Source organism: Polyodon spathula, chromosome 9 (assembly GCF_017654505.1).
Source record: "Polyodon spathula isolate WHYD16114869_AA chromosome 9, ASM1765450v1, whole genome shotgun sequence".
NCBI lineage: Eukaryota > Metazoa > Chordata > Actinopteri > Acipenseriformes > Polyodontidae > Polyodon > Polyodon spathula.
The window spans coordinates 25,976,608-25,999,828 of record NC_054542.1 but is presented as its reverse complement, the minus strand read 5'-3'; the positions used below and the strand labels follow the sequence as shown (position 1 = coordinate 25,999,828).

Sequence of the window (23,221 nt, the reverse complement as noted above, 5' to 3'; positions counted from 1 at the left end):
TTAACAATGTATGAGTACCTGGCCATTTTTCTAACTGAATAATGAATGGACATTCTAACAAGTCCCCTATCTTTTAGGGAAAGCTTGAAGACCTGAGTTCTGATTGGAAAGCTATCAATACATTACTTCTTCAGCTGAAAGGGAAACCAGAGGCATCAAAGGTCATCTCCACTGGTGTCTGTAAGTTTTTCTTTGAGGATTCAAAAGGATTCATATTTAGTTTGACTGGGATATTTACTCATGGAATAAAATATATGTGGTATAATGGTATTCATTATAACAGGTAACACTTTACATTGATTGTCTCTAATTACATTATACTAAATTACAATATAATTGCTCAGCCACATGTGAAGGTACACTGTAATTACAAAACATGTTAGCAACTGCCGTTATGTTTTAAGCATGTTGTTGCATTGTAACTACACAACCATATGCATAATTATTTTGTTTACAGAGACACTGAGTGTAATATTTTTCCTTGTAATGCTTTTTATAAAAGCAAGGAAAAACTAGTGCAATTCTAAACACTGAACAATATTTTGCTATAACACAAGACATGCTACAATCTGTTTCTGTCATTAAAATTTATGTTAGCCTGGGTGCACATACTTTTGAGTCCCGTCCAAAAAATATGTCAAGCATTATGGTGACTTCCAGGCTAAGTTAAACAAATGTTTCTTATTTTTCACACTTTTAGCTGCCACTGGCATTTGTGCTGGGGAAATAAATGAAAACGCCTGTGGAAAACATGATCAGCAGCATGTACAGTAATAGCACCATTTTTGACATTGGCCCTCTTGACCAGGCAAATGTAGGTATGCGTAGAAAATAGAGAAGACATTTCAATTGGTTTTCAATTCAGTGGTTTTAGTAGGTTTCCAATAGGGTTAGGGTAAAGTGAAGGGTGGATAATATCAGTATTGTGGAAATTACAGAAAGATTGCTTGTTGGATTTATATGGATTGAAGTGAAGGGATTGCCTCCTGCCTCCTATGGGGCATACAGCAGGTTAACAGCATATGCTAACTGTAGTTCTGTTTTTTTTTCAGTAGTCTCTCTCTTTCTGTCTAAATTGATGTTGCCTAGATAGAACAAAGACGAGGGTATTGCTTGAAATTTTTTAAGTTTTACAAAGTTAACCCTAACCAATATTTTGAGCACCAGGACCAGAGGACACATTTGGAAATAAGTGGAGATAGGACAGGGGCTAGAAGACACTTCTTTACACAGAGAATGGTAGGGTATAAGATGGAATACCTGGCCATGTTGTTGATACTAAATCACTGGACTGCTTTTGTCTTGACATATTTGTGACATCAGTCAGCTACTAGGAACCAAATGTCCTCTAGTTATAAATTGCCCTTTGTTCAAATGTTCCTTTTCATCTTTTACACTACTGGGATTTCATACTCCTGCATAGTGATACCACTGACACTAGTTTGTTATGGCTAAACAGTTAGGCCATGAATCTTCAGCTAATATAACAAAGCTTGTCTCAGATATGAGTTTTCACTTTTATGGTAAAGACGAATGTAAAAGTCAAAGACAATCCCTTTACTAAATAAATGAGAAATTGTCTAAAGTCTGTGTTCAGTTAAAATTAGACAAGAATTTATAATTCACAATTTACAGTATCGTCTTAGATCAGACTGCTCAAACATTGAGCTTTTTAGGGTTATATTCCGATTCACGTAGTTTTTTTTATTATAACGGTTTCCCACAGTAAAATACCAGTAAAGTGTAATAAAACATAGTGAAAGCATGGTATAACATAGGTAAGCATTGTAAAGCACAGAGACATACATTTCAGCTTCCAGTTTAATATTAAGTAAAATTAAACAAGTTGATTAATGACATCCTTTGATCCTATCACTCTGAGCTGTCCCTGTTTTTTCTCCATCCCCATTGCAAACAACACTGAGTAAAAGGTCTAATGCGTGTAAATATTAAAATCACCTTCACGGTTTGCCTTATAAATTAGATTTCATCCTTAATATGTTATTTCATGGTTAAACATTAAAGAACAAATAATGAGAAATAAAGAGTAAAGAGCTTTATTGTTACCAGCTAATTGAAATTCGTGTTATAGTCCATCTTCACTAACAACCACAACAAGCCATTAGACCAATATCGCCCCATTATCCCTTTTACCACTGGTGACAAACACTTGATTCAGCGACTCTTGTTTCAGCTGAACCACAATCAAAACATCCCTATAATACACACAGGATCAACCACTCAGATTATGTTTATAAATTAAGATAACAACCATGAAATTACAGTAAATACATTCCACTCATATTTTGTCATGGATCACCTTGGAGAAACCTGGGCCTATAGATATTTAATCAGACTTAAAACACAGGTATCAGGTGTGGATAATGTTCATGTCTGTTGTTCATGTTTCAACAATGCGTTTAAACAGAGCTTTTTCAATAGGGGATATACATTCACAAAAAGTCTATCTTTAGATATGGCTTTGAGAGCAATGTGATTGCTCCTTACATTGGGCTAGATTGACAAAGCTATTTCTTTGTAATCTACTAAATTTGTGTCTGAAGGGAAAAAACTCAAATTCATGTATAATTAGCTAATAAGAAACAGCTTTTGACTACTTTCAAACCACTCAATTTTAAACTTTAGTTAGCATTGTATATTTAGAGATGGATAAGGTTAGTTTACATAGTTTCATTGTAAAGGTAAACATTTTTTACATGTATATAGAACTGGCCACTGAATGACGGTTCTTAAATCAGCAAAGGACTCTAAGGGTTGAGTTATGTGCATAAGCATGTGTTGCCTGCTTATTTTGTTCACGTACAGTACTGCAGTGGCGGCTGGTGGCCATAAAAAATGGGGAGGCAGAAAAAAAGGCAGGGGGCTGCAGCAGTAGAATCTGTAGTATTCTGACTGAACACTTTTGGAATCTTCTTAACATTTTACCACAATTTGGTTGTTAAACACATTTTCTCCACTAGCCAGCAGAGGCAACTAAACAGTAGCCCATCATAGTTTATTCTAATATATGCAACTGTTACACACTGTCAGCGTGTGTTTAAAAATGCACTGTTTACAACATTAATATACTATTTAGATTTCAAGACCATGTCCCAGGGTGCGATTTGTCAAATTTAAAATACACAATAATGTACACAAGAATAAAATACACAAACTACAAAACAGTAGTAAAGCCTATAGTAAAGCTGCATCACGCTGATGTAGTGAATTAGGTATACAATTTATATATATATATATATAAATTAGTCTCTAGGCGCACTGTTTAAGAGCGGACAAATGTTAATAACTGAGACATACAATAATAGTTTGGTAATATTATGTAGAACTCAGATTCCCTTGACAATAATTGACATCCACACAAAGTGTCAGAAATATAAAACAATCGTTTATTTAAGAATAAAAAGGGGTGCACAACTAATCTAATATTACAGAAAGGAAAGGCTATTGATTAGAGATATGCATCATTAGTGTACAGTTCATTGATTCCATAGACAGACGATTACAACAATCATAACATCATTAGCATACATGGTTAATATAATAATATTGAATATGTCTTATCACACAAAGTGTCTACTTTGCATTAGTATGTTCAATACCCCTTTCTCGGTGTAATCGATCATGTCCATATGCACGAGAATTACTTCAACTTCCCATTCAGAAAGGAATCCAACATTCCAGTACCTAATTTAGCAAATTAGCTTTACCATGTTCATTTAGTTCAGACGTGATGTACCAAACTGATAATATGTTACCAATCTCAGTTGATTATATATTCAAATTAAGTCAGAAATGGGGCAATGATCAAATTCTCTGCATTTACAAGGCAACTCCTTTGAGCTGCACATTTCAACAAACAAAATACATTTATTGCACACTCTAAAACAGGAAGTTATATTCTATTCCCAGAACAGTTTATCCACTTGATAGCATTTGCTTCAGTTACTTTCTCGAGTCATAAAGTATTTAACATTAGACTTGTTGAATAGTTATTGATTTCCATATAAATAAGTCAATCTGTGTCGATGAATATTGCAGCTCTCCGGATCCGCAGTTCCAATGAAGACAGTGCTTTGCAGTATGCATTGTATTGCGTAGGCTCGCAATAAACAAATAGTTCTTTTCAAATGGAGATCAGCTTGTTGCTCTTGAAGGCTTGCAACATTATCTTTGTTGTTGACAGTTTTCCAACTGGGAATAGCTCTGTTGATCAGACGTAACTCAGTTCAGATAATGCTCTCTTCAAAGCTGATTTTAGCCATTCTTCAGAACAGTGGTTCTTCCTTGCCTTCTGTGAATTCTAGCACTTATGCTCTCATAATTCTGCAACTTTCTTCAGAGCAGTTTAGCTTCCATTTCGTTCCACAGAGCTCCAAGCCACTTCTAGCGGGTGGACACTCCTCGAGCACACCTCGTTTGCGGAGAGTACACTTGGGCAGCACGCATGGAATTTTCTATAGGCAACACGTATGGGCAGCAGCACGTATTTGAAAGTCACGTGGCTGATTTTGTTGTCCTGATTTCCACCCTGTGATTGGTTAGTTTGGTTATTTTGGGCTGTGCCCAAGTCCACATGGAGTGTTTCTCATTGGTTGTTCTTGTTCTGAGACAGCCCATTGTTCTCAATTGGTCCATGGTTTCGACCCCTGACGACTCTATTTATCAATCTGCCAAGCAAAAAAAGGAGCTTCATTAATTTCTTTATTGATTTCTAACATAGTAATGGAAATTGATTAAATCAGGTAATTCTGGATGGTTTTTGACATCCTAGTAAACACTGTTCCTTATTTCCATGTCAGCAGCAATAACTCGTTATATCGAGCAATTATTTCTGTTAAGTTCCCTGTGCTGTGCCAGATGTTGCATTCCTTTGAGATATGCGCATACTAATTTATTCATCAGCATGGCTTCAATGTGAACTTTCGGCATTATAAAATAAATGCACTTTTTAGACATAAAAACAGAATAAAAACACCAAAACAGATCAAGTGAAAATTAAATTAACACAGTAGTTATTACTTTCAGTTCTGCCTACTTTTCATTGATATATTTGCCTTAAAATAGGTGTGTGGTCAGGAGCAGTGAATGAAGGAGGTCCACACAATCTTTCTCCCAAAACAGTCTGTGTGTTTTAATAATAACAAAAATAATAACAAAAATAACACCAACACAAATAAGTCCGCCCCTTTACCAGCAATGGTTTTGGGGGGAGTACACGGCAGCTCTTCTTAAAAATGAAAAGTAAACAAAAACGGGACTTTGTCCATCCCCACGTTCTCCGTGCACGCAGTGCTCTTAGTGCTGAGAAGCATGGTGCCGTGAGTGGTGCGGTGTGGTGCTGTGCTGTGCTGTGCAGGACGTGCTCTGTATTTTGCCGGTCCGCGGCTCACTCCTCCTCTGCAACACAAAACACACGTAATCCAAAAAACACAAATAAATCAATAAAGACTCCGGCCGTCTCTTTCATTCTTAGCGTAAGCGGAGGTTTTGCCGTAGCTGCTCCCCTTTGTACCCAGCAAACTCCTCCCCACAGTCACCCCGTTGCCATGGTTTCCCTAATAGAGGGCTGCCCCGCAGCTGACTGCAATGGAATCATCCTGAGTACTTGCAGCGACGCGCCCCTCCTAATATGGTCACCTTCCGGTTTCCACCTACCACCGAGGTGGCAGCTCTAGGAGGCAGCTTACCTTCCCCCTTACACAGTGCCCTTTCGGGAGGGAGATTTACAGCATCGATCCTTTCTCTCTCTATCCAAAGGTGTCATCTGTCATTGCTATTACTGTACTGTGTGTGGTTATAGCAGGCAGGAGTTTGCAACAGAGGTTTGTCTCCTCTGATGAAAAAACTCTGTGGTCTCCTCTAATTAAAACCTGTGCTAGACTCTTTCAAAAACACACTCATTAGAAATACAGAACCTTACCTTATGATGAGATGGCAAAAGAGAAAATGGTCTCCACAGGTGGACTGTTTAATCCTTCGGTAGGCGGGACTGAGGACATCACCCCATGGAGGGGCCTATTGGCAGCTCTGACATGAAATGCTCAGTGAATACCTACCTATGGCAGGCATATCCCATAAGTATGCTGGTGGTCGTCTTCGAATTGAAAGGGAACTGCTGTTAATATAGGAATGTTGAACCTAGGGTTTTAGTTAAATGGCATTTTTCTTGTATTTTAAACAAATTTTTATTTTATTTTATTGAAGAGTATTACATTATTATTACATTATAATGCTACACAATATATATATATATATATATATATATATATATATATATAGAGAGAGAGAGAGAGAGAGAGAGAGAGAGAGAGAGAGAGAGAGAGAGAGATAGATACACACAGACACTTTTGATGAGCCACTGCATCTCCTCTCCTCCACTACAGTACTTTGTAATTCTGCTTTCCCATTATTTCTTGGCCATATTTTTTCAATTAAATTTGGTTTATAAATCTCTCTGATAGCTATGATGTTGGAGGGCAATTCGTGAAAATGTGTTGTTGGGAAATCATGAAAGTTTTTTTTAGCTTACTGCTTAAGGCAGACCTATGAATTTCAGACAGAAAGCTTTTATAGTTGAGCTAGTTAACCCTCTTTTGGTGTATTTTTACATTAAGCAAATATATCTAGATTCATAAATGTATTGCTTTGTAAATGTATTGAAATGGAAATGTCGACACGTAAAGGGATTTAACTGTTTCCACATTAGAGAACGTGGAGTAAAGCATGCTACTTGAGGCAAAATGACACTAACCCAATACATTTAGAGTCTGCACGTGTGAACGAAATGTGTGTATGTGTACATATTTGCATTAATGAAAGATTCCTTTGAATATTAACAAAATAATTACAATGCATGTTTTCACTTTGAGAAAGGGATGTGTTGACTTGAAAAGGTTTGAAAAGCATTTCTTTTTCATTATTCACTGTTTAACATCCAGCAGCACTCGCTGCGAATGGAATCTCTCAACATTTGATTGGAGCTCTTTCAAGGTCAAGACCTACTTTTGTGAGAAGTTTTATTTTCTAATGTTGCTGACATCAGACACAAGCTGAAAGACAAACTTGTCTAATAAAGCTTTCAGATTCAATTTGCAGGCATTACATTGCAAGAAGAATCTCCTGAGGTCTCTGAACATGTGCTGTAGCACCAGGGAGAGCATTATTTAAAAAAAAGACATGTGACATGTGTATTAATATAATTTGAAGAGTTTATCAAAACAATCTGTGTAATGATAGCAGAGCTTAATTCTGCACCTAGAGCTTGCTGTTATAATGAGAATCCATTCATAATCTTTTAGAAATGTATAAGCACAAACTGGTTCTCTAAGCAGTTTTTCTTTGCAAATGGTGTTAAATGATTTTGTTTTTCTTGCAACCTAAGCACAATAGAGAAATAGGCATTCCATTTTTATGTGTAATTGTGTAATATTGTTGCATCTTAATTATACAAACTATATAAAAAAGTTATCATTTAATTTACTCATGTCAAGGAAAAGTGCTTTTATCGTAATTCCCCTATTGGTTTGTGCAGAACCATAGGATATAACGGGTAATTTCTGACATCCCTGTCATTAAAATTGAGCCAAAAAGTGAAGATTGCATTGACATCCCAAAAGTGATGTGAGTGCACGAATAGCCAGATGGAGACAGGTATTGTAATTGGAGCCAGTGGCATTCCACAGAAAAACAATGTCAGATGTATTCAACATTAAAACTGCTTTATTGGTATAATTATTATAATTAGACTTTATTAAAATTAGACAGACAGCAATGTGCTCTGAAGGCTTGGTATTGTGAAGATATTTAAGGTATTAAATAACACATTGTGGCAGTTGATGGCTTTGAGTGGCGCGTTTGGTGATGTCATGGACACGGATGAAGTGCAAAAAAAAAGGTATACGGGCAAAACTGAGGCGCATTAGCACTCAGTGTTTTATTAAATAAACAAAAGTAAATATTTAAGGAAAACAAAAGACTTTACAAGAAACACAAAGAAAAGGGCATGTTGGCCAAATAAAACAGACAAATAATAAACACTAAGTTCTTATTTTAATTACGTGTACCTTGTTCGCTGACTGTTAGCATTCGTTATATTTCTTTAACTCTCCTCACAACTCTCTCTCCTCTAAACCCGGAGTGCGTTTTTTTATATTGTGGTTGGAGCCTTAATTACCTATTAAACAATTACCTTATTAAAGCTCCAGCCACTTTCCCATCAGCCACACAGGATGTGGATTTCCATGCCAACCACATTGTACGAGACCAGCTTTTCACCAGTCTCAAATAATAACTAATACTGTTGGACGGCTTTCATCCGCCTGCACACAAATGTAATACATACATAATGATAATAAAAATTATAACAATAATAGCAACAACAATACATAAATAATAAAAGGGGCGGGTAACTTGCCACATACATGTTATAAGAAACATGCATCCGACAAATCAGAAAGACTACAGAAAAAGGACCTGTCCAATAGAAGTTCTCATGTAGTGTCCGTCACAATATGTTAAAGTGACAAATGTGTACATCTGAGAAAGGCAGTGACCAAAAGGAGAGACGACTTGCAGTTCATGTGATGTTAAATTGTTTGACTACAGTATGCTAAGTTATTGTACAACTATATACCTCACTACAAAAAATGACAACAAGATTAATCCCAGGACTTAATGGCATGAGCTAATAGGACAAGTTAAATACATTAAATCTTTGTAAAATGGGAAAGAGGGGATGTAATTGCTGTACAATCCAGTATGGTGTAAACCCAAGTCACTACTTCAAACTTAGCACAGTATTACACTTTCGTATGAGAGGGCATTAATGGAAGTTGAGTAAAAGTAATTAGTTCAAAAGTGTAATTAGGGAGTTATAAATTCATGGGATAGACTACCAGGTAGAGTAGTAACATCTAAAACACTAGAAACATAAATAAATGATTATATGTTATCAATATGGGCAAATGTGCTGGGAAGGGTTTACTCTGAAGGGTCAAAAAGCTTGTTCTTGTTCCCAAATACTTTGCCTGCTTGTTTTTGCTCTTGGGTCGACATTATCAGGCTTGCATTTCAATAGCAACTCCTACATACCCCGGCCGTCACTCACTCTCTACATATTCAATAGGTGCAGGACCCTGTTTTGATTAGCTAGTTGTTTGGTTCTAATTATACTATGCCTTGTCTAGTCTTTGTTTCAATGCTGTTGATACTTCTATTTAGTTTATAAATAAATAGCAACCCTTTTAAATAACTTTCATGATTTGCATTTGGATTTTGGAGACACTGAATCAGTACAAGTTGGTATCTGTTGTCTTCCCCAAGTAACACGTTTTGCTTTACCCTATTCAGACTGTTCAGGCTTTACAATGACAGCTTTCCTGAGCTTGCAAAACCTGTAAATTCATGTAAAGGTTCATTAAAAACATGTTGAAGGCTGCAGCTTTAAATGGAAGACTAACTTCTGCAAAGTAAGATAACCACCAATAATAAAAGCAAATTGCTTACTTCAGCATGTGCTTAGATTTCCTCATTTAAAGTCAATTAGCACCTATATTTAAGATATGCAAAGGGTATAACAGTTGTTTCCTTAAAGCTGCAAAACAATTATTTTTATGTTCACAAAGTTTAAAGTGAATGCTGTGGGGAGTGATTAATTATAGTAATACGATGTCTTAGAAATATCCATTTTGCACCTGCTATTACTTTTCATTTAGTGTGATAAGACATAGATAAATTGAAATGCAATATTCTGACAGCAGATCCGTGTGGAGATTTCTTGCCTAACAGGTAGAAAAAGGGACAGACAGCAGGTTAAATCGGCTTTTGAAACCCTTTATGAAAATGGAAAAATGTCCTGTCTTTTGCATGCTTATATTTAAAAAGAAAAGTGGGTTTACTAGAGTGCTACACTGAGCTGGTGTGTGATATCAGGCAGTACTATTGACTGTTAGAGTGACAGACCAGTTTTATGTGCAATACCACAAACTATTGTTGGCTGTGTGACTCTACTTTAGTCAGTTAGGTTGGGGGTTTCAATCTTAAGAATTTAATAATACATATTGTAACAAAAGAAACATGGTCCTGTCACCTATGTATATAATACAGTTATAGATGAGTGAGCAGGGTTGTATAATGGTTTTCTGACTAGGTTGGGGGTTTCAGTATTATTAGTTTAATAATATATATTGTAACAAAGAAAACATGGTCCTGTTACCTATGTATATAATAAAGTTATAGACGAGTGAGCACGGTTGCATAATGGTTTTCTGATTAAAATCTAGTTGCATGAATTATATATAAATAACCTTTAAACATTTTTAAGAAAATAAATTTACATTGTTTAAATATGTATATGCAAACAGTATTTATTAGTAGGTCTAACACAATCCAATCATGTGCAAGTGAAAGCTCCTGCATTGCAAATATAATTTTGTGAATAACATGAAATTAAAAACAGCTGAGCAGTATTATACTTTCAGTTGCATGGTTGATTGTTAGAAATGTGGTTTCAATGACATATGCAATGAGGTTATTTTAACATGGACACCCCAATTAGTCACATTTTCGGTACGCGAGAAAACTTGCCAGTCTTGCCTGATACATGTAATTGAGGAGTCAATCCATTTGAAAACATTTAAATGAAAAAGTTAGAAGTGATATTAAGATTTCTAGTAGACTTGTTCTTACTGTTCATTATATGATTTGATCCAATAATGAAATGGGGGGGTGGGGGGGGGTAAAAAATGTTAATTAGGCCTAACAAATGTCATGCTTATGGAAATTGACTGCTTGTAACCAGTGGAGGAATGGACGGAATCCCGACGCTCTCTAATAGCTTTATTTTGAGTAAGATAACAAAGGGATTAGAGATATAAATGGCTCGTAACTGGCTCACTGCTAATATAATTAATTATTTCCTTTCAATTGCTACTGTAGGTCAAACTGTTACCGTACTGTCTCAGACGCTGGTTACAAAGGAAACAACCACCTCAAAGCTGGAAATGCCATCGTCCCTACTGATGGAGGTGCCAGCCATGGCCGACTTCAATAAAGCCTGGGCTGAGCTCACAGACTGGCTCTCCCTGTTGCATCACGTAACCAAAACCCAGATAGTGACGGTCGGAGACCTTGAAGAAATCAATGACATGATTGTCAAACAGAAGGTATGAATACCATGAATATCTGATTAGTAGTAATAATGTTTCCAGCAAAGCAGACTACACTTCAGAAGCTCATGCACCTGTTTCTAGCTGCGAGCTGCCAGGTTTTAAAGAGAATACCACCTGTTTCTCGTCCAATAAAATAATTTGCAATTTGTTCCCTGGCGATGGAAGCAATGGGATGCAAAGTTAAAAGAAACGTGTGCTTTGGCTAAGGGCTGTATATCATGTATGTATGGGGACATCTTTATCCTCTGTAACCAATCGCTGTTATTGTGGCAGCAGAGCTCTTTAGTGAGACAGTCCATTACTGACCAAGTAATTGTGTGTTTGTCTTATTCTGGGGTAGTTCAGCAGAAAGTGTGCAGGTTCATCAGGTTCATTGCCTGATTTGTATTATAAGTGCATCTCCCATGGGTATGCTAGAATTCAGTGACACTAGAGCACCAGTTATATGACTGCCCTGGTCTCCTTGGTGCAGTCATTTCTCTGGTGGTGCAGGCCTGGTGATTAGTGAAAGGGAACCTGTGTATTTCAAGCCCAGAATAGGAGCTTGGAAGTGAGTAATTATGGTCAGCAACTTTGGTGTTTTGCTACCTTGCACCAATTAAAAGACATTTTTTTTAAAATGGGTTTTACAGCACTGAAGGCAGCAGCAGTGTTGGCAAACAAAAGGGCTTTTTGTAATATTTGTATTATGAATCTGAGACACACAAATCAGAATAGCTGGAGCTGAACCAAGTCCTGTAGCACTGCATCAAAGCAAAACCCCCAGAGAGCACTGGGACCTATCGAACATAATATACTGTATGTGCAGTTCTTCTTTCCCTAGCAGTTGCAGTTGTATTTACATGTCACAAATGGCATATATTGTGTTTGTATTAATTTTATACTGTGGTATTTGGATAGGCCTACTGTTACAGTTTGTTCTCTCCCAACCTCACTACTCTCATGCTACCCCTCTGCTTCTTTCCTCTGGCTACCTATCTCTGCTCGCATTCAATTCAACACCCTTGTTCTTGCTTACCGCTCTCTTCACCCACCCCTCCTACCTCCAACCCCTTGTGTCTCTCTACACCCTCTCTCGTCCTCTCTGCTCTTCCTCTACTGGCTGACAGGTCATGCCTCTCACTGCCTTCTGCGGCCTCTTCAAGACCCACCTCTTTAGACTGCATTTATAGATCTCTTGATCTATCCCTCCTACTAGGAACTGGACTTGCCCAACCTAAGCAACATGTTTCTGGACACTCAACTGATGCACTATCCTTGCACTACTACTATCCTTGCACTATTGCAATACTATTATTGTAGATACAAATTGTCTTAATGCTAAATTATTACTTATTACTTCTTATCTCTTAGTTATTTTTTTGCACTGTAACCTTGTATTGCCCTGTAACACCTGCAAATCGCCTTGGATAAAGGCATCTGCCAAATATAGTAGTAATAATAATAACCAATTCCTCTTGTCATATATGCAGCGTCCCCACCAGTTCTGACTAAAAGTTGTTTCAGAAGCTCTTATTCATTTTAACAAACACTGTTTTCTGGAGTGTCTTTAAGGACATTGCAGACAGATACATCCATCCATTATCTGTAACCGCTTAATCCTATAGAGGGTTGCAGTGAGCCAGAGTCTAACCTGGCAGACATAGGGGCGCAAGGTAGGACTATACCCTGGACGGGATGCCAGTCCATCGCAGGGCAACAAAGGGGCAATTTAGAGAGGCCAATCCACCTAGTCTTTGGACTGTGGGAAGAAACTGGAGTACCCTGAAAACTCCCTGAGCCCGGAATTAAACCTAGGACCCTGGAGCTGTGAGGCAGCAGTGCTAATCACCACACCGCCATGCTGCCCTGCAAACAGACAAGTACAGCAGATCAAAATCAAAACATTTCATTAGAAACTCACTTATAACAGCTAGTGCTTTAGCATCATTTTAAGGACCTAAAGCTGGTAAATGATTTTTCCTTCTTTCACACACATAAGGTTTTGCATTAAACAGTAAATAACTATAAAAACAAGCCAATGAAGTACGTTTCAAGTGAAGTCTTCTCAATCATGAAAAGGGTTTAATTCATTTTTCTGCTTGTGCCACTTTACATCGAGTTACCTTTCCTCCAGCCTCTTCCCGTGGTTCTGCTTGACCGCAGTGTTTCTCAGAGAACATTAGGGATAAGCCAGGTTTCAACATTACTTAAAAAGTTCAATTTTGTAACAAGCTTTGGTGCTAAGTCAAAGGATAATTTAGTGATTACACTGTGTAACAAAAAAAAAAAATTGTTTTTGTTCCTGGGTAGTATTTACAGTATAATTGTAAATCTCAAAAAACTACTCACTTCTAAATCTTTTGTAGTCATCTTTGTATTACTTTAGTATAAATACATGTTAATTTGGATTCATATGTTGTTTTTTTCTGACTTTATGTGAACGAAAAGACACACATTTGCCCATTTTCCCATTGAAAATAGTGATATTTTGAAATATCACTGTCCTGGTCACAAAAGCAAAGTTTGTGGGGAATAATAGCCATTTTCTATACTTTTGAGGCATAAGCAATTAGGAAATAACACTTACTACCCAGGAACAAAAATTGTGTTACATAGTGTTATCAGAAAAGTATAACTTTTGGACTGGTGTTGTAGATTGATCGTTTTGTGTATGATTAATTAGAAAGAGATTTGAAGAGCTTTTTTATGCAAAAGTAACTTACAGACTAGTGTATTACTTTTTTTTTTTTCAAATTCAAAAATCTTCAAATAAGTAACTGAGGAGGTTAATTTAAGATAGTTTTGTGCTAAATTGGCTTTGTTGGTGAAATATCGTAAGTGTTAATTCAATTTTATTTGTGAAACAATTGACCTTGTTTTATGTCCTGAGCCTAGATTTTTTTCAATTATGCTTGTATGGCAACTCAACCAATGTGTAGCACATTTGTCTACAAATTACGCTGAACAACCATATCTTGTGTCTAGAGAAGATTTGCCTAGTGTATGCTACTTATATTGTCTTGTGGATATTGTCATTGATTATCTGACACATTTTTCCAGATTACATTTTTTAAGAACGTTTTTCCAATTATTCCAACATTATATAACACTGTTAATGTTGATTAACCTTTTAAGGACTGTGATCGTGTTTACATTTATAGTATGTTTATAGTTCCTGAAGTATTGTGTAATATTCTCTAGAGTGTCCTGAACCAAAACATGTGTTATTCTCACAGTGAAAACAAAGACCTTGGTAGGCTAATTCGAAGATAAGGCTGATTCATAGCTAATCTATTGTAGTGCGAATCACCTGTGACGTATGCAACCGTTGCCATCTTCACACAAACTGCAACCATGGCAACAGGCGAGAGGAGGTAACAAGATTGAAACAGCGTGCTTTGAGAAAAGCACGAAAAATATGAACCAATCTACGCTGAATATGTTTTTCAAGAGAAAGCGCCTGTAATTACTGTATTCAGCATGTAAGTGTACTTTTTTTTCATTTCTTTACTGTTTTCTTTTAAATATACAGTTTAAGTGTGGATCGGTGTGAAATTGTCTTGAAAGAACTACTGTATAGTGTATAAAGATGTTCAATTCAATTTGGGCATTTCTCCATCATTCTGACACAGCAAATTGCCAAACCCTATTATAGTGAACAACTTTATATGATGAACATTCCTCCAGGTCCCAGGGGGGTCATTATAATGAAGTCAGACTGTATTTTTAAGTTTGTACAAACTGATTTTTATACAGAACAGGTGGTAAGATTAATCCAGTTCCAATTTTGTTCCAGTCCAGGTTGCACTGTTCTTTTGCAATTAACTTAATGCTATTTCTGTTATCAATTCTAATTATAATTATAATTATAATTCAGGGCTGAACAGTATCATCTCGATGATGGCGCATTCCCTTCACTAAGAAGTTGGCATGTCACCATTCCTTTAACAATAGAGGTGAACCAAAGAAAGCAACTAAACAGTCAAATGGTCAAAGAGAACAGACAAAAGATGGATGAGCCTAATCACAGAATAGCAACAATAGAATCAAGAGAGAAATATGATTGCATGTGGAATTTTTGCTGCTTTTAAGAACGTCATTATAAAAGACATACAAATCTAAATTATTTTACACAGTATGAAAATGTTATTAATATATTAAATTAAATGAATAATGCTTGCAGTGATACTTTGTATATTTCTGAGAATCAAGCAGTTGTTGAGTACAGACAGGAAGTTGTGATTTTATTTAATTTCCATGGATGAACCATAGATTATGTCTTCTAATTTAAAGACTGCTTTATCTCTAAAATGGAAGCGATCAGGGAAAAAAAAAAAACACTTTCAGTGAATGATAATGGGCATTTCAATCCACCTTGTTAGTTTAATCAGCCCAAGGCAGTAATTACATAATTTGTTATTTTTAGCAGAAACTTGGCATCTTAACAGCAAGGTTGTTTATGCTACATCTACTATTGTGCTATAAATATGTTGAGAGGCTACTTTATTGAATTAAGTTTATAATTATGGGTTGCCTTTCTATGCTGGAGTGGCTGCAGGAATCCCGAATAGTTTTTTATACCCAAAAGGCAGCATGAAAGGGTGTTCACTGAATTCTTATCTCCGTATTGTCACTCATAATTTGACATAACGGAGACATCTTTTAAAAATGTTGTAAAATTAAACCTGCTGAGGCATTAACATGCACTGGAATCCTTGCCAATGTGATACTGTTTTCAGTGTTTGTAAATGCACATGACTGTTGTTTAACAGACAATAATACAACGCTTGCTTTCAGTTCAGGTGTCAAGAGCTCAATTCCAAGGTGTTGAGTAACTGCATTAGTTTTTTTGTTGCTCAGAAATAGCTTTACAGCTATACCAATTATTATGTGAGAGATGGAACTTTTTTGGTTTGTTTTTAAGCAATGAGGGGTATTATGATACCCTACATTGTCATTTGCTAACACTTTACATGAGAATAGGGAATGTTTTTTAGTGAACAAAAATAATACTTATACTTGTATTTGGTGTACAGGCATCCTGTTGTCAGAGCCACATAAAAATATCTTTCATTGCTAGTTGTAGAGCAGAATTATGGGTTAGATTTTGTTGTAATACCCAGGTATATGGAGCACCAAACTGTCGTCCCACATACCAAATTGTATTACAATCCTCAACTTCTTCATAATTTATTAAGTGACAGAGAAAGCGGAGAAGGGGGGCACTGACAGTTATAATTTCTCCCCCGCTGACTGGGTAGACATAATTAAATTTGAACTGAATTTTAATTAAAAGAAAACAAACTTTGAAAAATATTAAATTAAAATGCAAGTTTTCACATACTGTATATGTATGACAGAAATTACCCAAGTGTCGGATCGGGAGCATTTTGACAGAAGAGTCCAGAGTGTTAATTTTCATAACTTCTTGAAGTCATTTTAAAATGCTCAACTTGTTACCCAAAGGGGAGAAGTGGTCTCAGCATAACAAATCTTGGATCACCCCAAATCTGATTGATGAAGTTTTGGTTAACTCACAGCAACCAACTGCCAGGAATGTGGGAGGCAAAATACACAAACAGACAAATCAGATTGAGCAGACTTCAATATTGATGTCCTATGTGTTGATGTACGTTGACTCTTTGTGAGAGCAACGTCAATTAAGACTGACAAATTTGGTGAATATTGAATATTGGAGGAAGCATACATTCTTGTACTATGCCAAATTGGCGACTTTTAGTTGACTTAAACTTGAAGTGTACTGGAGCTGCAGTTTTTGTTAAGTTTAAGAAGGTGATCTTGCCTCCCATTATACCATTCTTTCAAATGCAGGGAAATGACTAACAAATAATAATAATGAAGGGTATCTGTCTTATCAGAGTACTTTACATATATACATTAAACATTTTTTACTAAAATGAAATGTCAGTGTATTAGCAGAAAATTGGATTGTGTATCTGTCTGCATTCTGATCTCTAGCTTTATTCAGATTCAGCTATTACAATTCAGATCGTGATCTTAATATATCATTTATTTTTATTTTTTCATCCCCTTAAGTCAGTACTTGGTAGAAGCACCTTTTGCAGCAATAACTGCTATGAACATTAATTCTCTTCTTGTTCAACCACTCCAGTGTGGCGTTGGCTTTGTGCTTCGTGTCACTGTCCTGCTGAAATGTGAATTTCCTCCTCAGTTTCAGAGTCTTGGCTGACTCAAACAGGTTTTCCTCAAGGATTTGGCTGTTCTTTGCACCTTCCATTCTCCCTTCTATCCTGACAAGCTTCCCAGTCCCTACTGAAGAGAAGCATCCCCTTAACATGATGCTGCCACCACCATGCTTGACAGTTGGGATGGTGTTGACTGGGTGATGTGCAGTGTTGGACTTGAGCAAGACGCAACATTTGGAATTTAGTTCAATTTTTGTCTTGTCTGACCACAAAACCTTTTTCCACATGTCTGCAGTATCATCTACATGCTTTTTCACAAATTAAGAGGCTTTTTGAGTAATGGCTTCTTTCTTGCCACCCTTCTGTACAGGCCAGCTTTGTGTGGGGTCAGGCTTATTGTTGATGTGTGAACACTGACTCCCATCACAGACACAAAACTTTGCAGATCTCTCAAGGTCATTGTTGACTTCAGAGTGACATCCCGAACCAGTTTCCTACTTGCCCGGCTACTCAATTGGGGAGGGTGACCTGATCTGGGTAGTGTCTGGGTGGTATGATGCATCTTCCACTTCTTAATGATGGCCTTCACTGTGCTGAGAGGGATAGTCAGCACCTTTGAAATTTTCTTGTACCCTTCTAATGTTCTGTGCCTCTCTACCACTTTATCCTTGACATGTTTTAAAAGCTCCTTGGTCTTCATGGTTGCTTTGTTGGATCACTATGTGAGTTGCAGCTTGAAAGTCTTTATATACCTGAGGGAAATTATCTACACGTTAAACCACTTTGAGTACAAACAGGCTGAAACCATTTCACTAATTTTGTAACCTTTCAAACAAATAATGTGCACCTGAGCTGATTTAGGGCTGCAGTAGCAAAGGGGTTGAATACTCGTGCAACTGAGGTTAATCTGTTTTTCTCTGTAAATCTTACTTATTTATATTCTATATGCATTTCCTTACTTTATCAATGTGAAGTAGTTTGTGTAGATTTTACGCAAATGCGTTTAGAAAAAAACGTTTTGAGGTTTTTGACGAAACAACTGTGTTGTATATATATATATATATATATATATTATATAGATATATATATATATATGTGGTACCGGTACCCAAAAAACGGGTACCTGTCATGTTTTAAATTACCCGATGCTACCCGGGTCTCTTTTTACTACCTGGGTTTTGATTTATTAATTTGAGAATTTAAAGAAAATCTACAAAATATGACAATACAGTTGTAAGCACAGGTCTCTGGCTAGAATACTGAAGACAGTGTTGAAACTACAACTGTATATATACTCAGCACTAGGCAAGCAACTAAATATAACAAAAAAATGTGTGGACTCACTTGATACTGATGAATCCTAAGTGATTTGTAGAAAAACTCAGACCCTCTGTCTTTCTGTCTACAAAGTGATCGATAACAGCATCATACCAGCATTGGACTTGTTTTCTAGAGTCTTAACAATCGCCTTTTACATCACAATAAGAGCAAGACTGCTTAAGCATACCTGTGGTATTCCTTGAATATGTTTTGATTCACTTTAGGCAAGAAAAGCTCCGTTCAACAGCTGCTGAAGATGCAGGAACGGTTGTTATAAGACACATCAGACGGTAAAGCTGGCACATGGTTTTGTCCAAATTATTTTGCCTGAAGTACTTTAAAAGAGAGCAGATATCCCCAGTACCAACCAAGATTTTTGTCTGCATAGAATACAATGAATTTCCTTTTTGATAACGCTGTTGGGCACACAGACCTGGAAATAAAATGAAAATGTAAAGGTAAAATAAAAAGATCTTTGACAGATGCTTGTCCTGTGTGTTTCCTGATAAGACATTTGTTAGCATATCATAGTGTAACGTGTAAGTCCACCTCGCACAACAGGATCACAGAGACACTCGGCGCTTTCCTTCTTTTGTTTTTACGGTACAAGCATTTATTTTCTTTTAAGTAATATTAAGCATTGATTCACATACTGGTCAGTCCTCTCCATTTATTCCCCTTATACAGACAGATAACCTTTTAAAGAGCTAGCCATGCCCACATTAGCAGCCTTGTTTAAACAATTTAGTACCGTTTCCTTTTAGATTATTTGAGAGTCAGTAAGCGGTTCAGCCACCTGACCTTTAGATCGCAACTTTTTGTTTAAGTTTAGATAATACTCCAAAGAGGGAGTTAGGTTTGATTTATTTTCTTTATGTTGTTTTTTTTTTTGCCTTGTGTAAAAAGAAACAACTTTAAGTCTGAGGAGGGACGCTGCTAACAGTAAACATACAGCCACCGTCCTGTTTTCACTTGACTTGTTGTTGTATGAGTCCTGTTTTATGTTCAAAGTACACGCCAAGGGCAAGCTTTCAAAATTTTCACCTTTTGTTGCCTTATAGCCTGGAATTAAAATGAATTAAAGTAGTTTTTTTTTTCATTTATTCATTTAACACATCCTACCCCACAACTTACAAGTGAAAAAAATATTCTAGAAATTTGTAGAAAATTTATTAAAAAATAAAAACTGCAATAGCTTGGTTGGTGTAACCAATCGCCTTCAAAAATCACACACCAACTTAAGTGGCCTCCACCTGTGTTAAATTGTAGTTATTCACATGATTTCAGGATAAATTCAGCAGTTCCTGTAGGTTCCTTCTGCTGGGTACACATTTCAAAGCAACGACTCAACCATGAGCACGGGTGCTTTCAAAAGAACTCCGGGACAAAGTTGTTGAAAGGCACAGATACGGGGATGGGTATAAAAAAAATATCAAAGGCCTTGAATATGCCTTGGAGAACGGTCAAGACGATTATTAAGAAGTGGAAGGTGTATGGCACCACCAAGACCCTGCCAGATCGGGCCATCTCTCCAAACTGGATGATCGAGCAAAAAGGAGACTGATCAGAGAGGCTACCAAGGCCAATGGCAACTTTGCAAGAGCTACAGGCTTTTATGGCCAAGACTGGTCAAAGTGTGCATGTGACAACAATATCCCGAGAACTCCACAAATCTGGGCTGTATGGTAGGGTGGGAAGAAGGAAGCCATTACTCAGGAAAGCCCACCTTGAATCCCGTTGGAAGTATGCAAAAAAACACTCAGGAGATTCTGTAGCCATGTGGCAAAAAGTTTTGTTGTCTGACAAAAATAAAATGGAACTTTTTGGCCTAAATGCAAAGCGTTATGTTTGGCACAAACCCAACATAGCGCATCACCCAAAAGAACTCTATCCCTACTGTGAAGCATGGTGGTGGCAGCATCATGTTATGGGGATGTTTCTCATCAGCAGGGACTGGGGCACTTGTCAGGATAGAAGGAAAAATGAATGGAGCAAAGTACAGAGAAGTCCTTGAGGAAAACCTGATGCCCTCTGCAAGAAAGCTGAATCTAGGATGGAAGTTCACCTTTCAGCATGACAATGACCCAAAGCACACAGCCAAAGCTACACTGGAGAGGCAAAGAAACAAAAAGGTAAATGTCCTTGAGTGGCCCAGTCAGAGCCCCAACCTAAATCCAATTGAAAATTTGTGGCATGACTTGAAGATTGCTGTCCATCAGTGCTCCCCAAGGAACTTGACAGAGCTTGAACAGTTTTAAAAAGAAGAATGGTCAAATATTGCCAAATCTAGGTGTGCAAAGTTGGTAGAGACCTATCCCAACAGACTCACAGCTGTAATTGCTGCCAAAGGTGCTTCCACCAAGTGTTAACTCAGGGACGGTGGAGACTTGTCCAATTATTATCTTTCAGTTTTGTATTTTTAATATATAATTTTTTCTCAATAAAAACATTTTTCCCCTTAACAGTGTGGAGTATGGTATGTAGATAAGTGGAAAAAAATCCTCATTTAAATGCATGAAACTGAGGCACTGACACAACAAAATGTGAAAAAAGTTTAAGGGGGTGTAGACTTTCTGTAGGCACCATTTGGTTTTACTAATTCTTAATAATCCCTTGATTGGTAGGTCCCAGTTTGTGGTCTTAATGTTCTTCCATTTCTTTGCTTGAGGACTTAGCGTATAACACAAGCAGATTTGATCTTGATTATATGTTTAAGGTCATTCAAAATATAGACACTTAAGCCTTCAAATACAACAGACTTTTGCATTTCAATTGCTGTTTCATAAAAGACTTTGGAGAAGCACTGAAATGAAAAATGGTGTATGTACTGGGGAGGCACACCTCTTAGTGTAAATTCAATCAGGAATGAAATGCTAGTGTGTGCAAACATTTCCCTGGCTGGTGCAGAGGTAATGAAGCATAAGAGATGCAGATATAGAGCTAGAGGAAATATTGCAGAAACCTTTCAGGGAAACAGCTCTGTTTAATGAACACTGACTTTGCATTATTATCGACTTCTGATGGGTTAAAAAGGGATTAAAGATGGTAATAATATATACAAAAAAAATGGGTGTATTCCAGCCAGGGACATACTGTACCCCCCACAACTGTTTGTTTTTGCAAAAGCACTGAACCATTTTTGTGATAAATCTGTAAACATTTTCAACTACAGTGATTAAAAGCAACTGCACAATATTGCCGATTAGGAGTAATTCGCCTTACGGCAGGAGATAACAAGACATCGGAGTAGGTGTGGTCCGGCTTTGTTGTGTTAACTGGGATTTGACAAATGATGATATTGATATTTCTGCAAATTATTTCATTATTGAGTGTGTGGAATCAGTGTTAAAAAATCACTATAAGGGCGATACTGACCAAATCTCAATGAATGAATGCATTCTATGCTGTTGACTCAGCTGTAAATGTGTGGGTTTTGCTTGTGTCTGGCTATTTAAAATGGAGAAGTGCATGACAAAGTTTTAAATGAAAGCTTACAGGAGATACATATTATACACTTGCAGTTCAATTATAAACTTTTAGAAGTTCATATCCAACCTAAAGTTTAGACCCAGAATGTGATTTTGCAGAGTGACCTGGAATTCTAAAGTAAATATAGGGTGGCTTGTACAGATCGAGATTCAGTCTGGATCAGATCTCGGATGTAATCCTTGATTGATATTTTTTCCGTTGCGCAGACCAAGATTCAAATTCAATCCTAGATTACATTCCAGTCCTGGTAGTATGTGGATTGAGTCTGGATTCCTGTGAAGATGGTAGGTTATTTTAGATGCTTAGGTATTGTGATGTTCGTGATCGTAGCAATCCTTTTATTGAATATAGTGACGAAAGTGTCATACAAAGATTGGAGCTGATTAATATATTAAAAAGACACAGGGACAAAAAAGACTCTCGTCCTCGACTCATTAAACTGCTACTTGAGATTTCATGTCACTGGGTCGTTTTAGAAAGTAGTCATATACAGCACCTGTTTCACGTTGATGCGTCATCTGTGCGTAGTAATTCACAGGATCACTGAATTTATGCAAGCAATATATTAATTTTCCAACGGGAGAACAGTTTGCATTGCTCACACTTTGACTCATAGGTTTGCCTGCACAAACATTTGAAAGCGAGTACCATTAGTTCAAATTAAATGTATTTAACTGCCAGTTTGTTCATTTAGTTATCTTTGGATAATTAAGTTGTCGTTATATTGTTATTGTAAAGAGTACACTATAGCACAATAGCTCTGTTTTGAGCTATTCAGCCCTGACATTTTGAATGAGCAGCTTGACTTATTCTGTTAATAATAAGGTTTATTTTATTTTTAAAAATTAAATAAATCTGTTGTTGTGTCAACTGTGTCACATGGCCTCTCTTGATTAGCAGACAAACTACCCTACATGTCCTAGTATTTACAAAGCACCCTATTCACAAAGCATTTACCACTGTGCTGTTTGCACCCTGTATTGTAAAGCAAAAATCAAACTGCTGATTTCAAAGATTTAGCAAAAAACAACTAAGGTGCTTGCAGGTGAGCCTCCTTAAAATAACCTCCTGAGT

General features: G+C 36.9%; 1 protein-coding gene across 10 annotated transcripts in view; it reads left to right on the top strand.

Annotated features, from left to right (window-relative positions):
- Positions 1 to 23,221, top strand: part of dmd (dystrophin) — a 728,160-nt gene that overhangs the window by 518,425 nt on the left and 186,514 nt on the right. For all 10 annotated transcript variants that reach the window (XM_041259003.1, XM_041259005.1, XM_041259010.1 and 7 more), the window contains 2 exons: positions 78 to 180; positions 10,957 to 11,183. In XM_041259003.1, the coding sequence (XP_041114937.1) occupies positions 78 to 180; positions 10,957 to 11,183 (330 nt within the window). The remainder of the gene's footprint in view (positions 1 to 77; positions 181 to 10,956; positions 11,184 to 23,221) is intronic.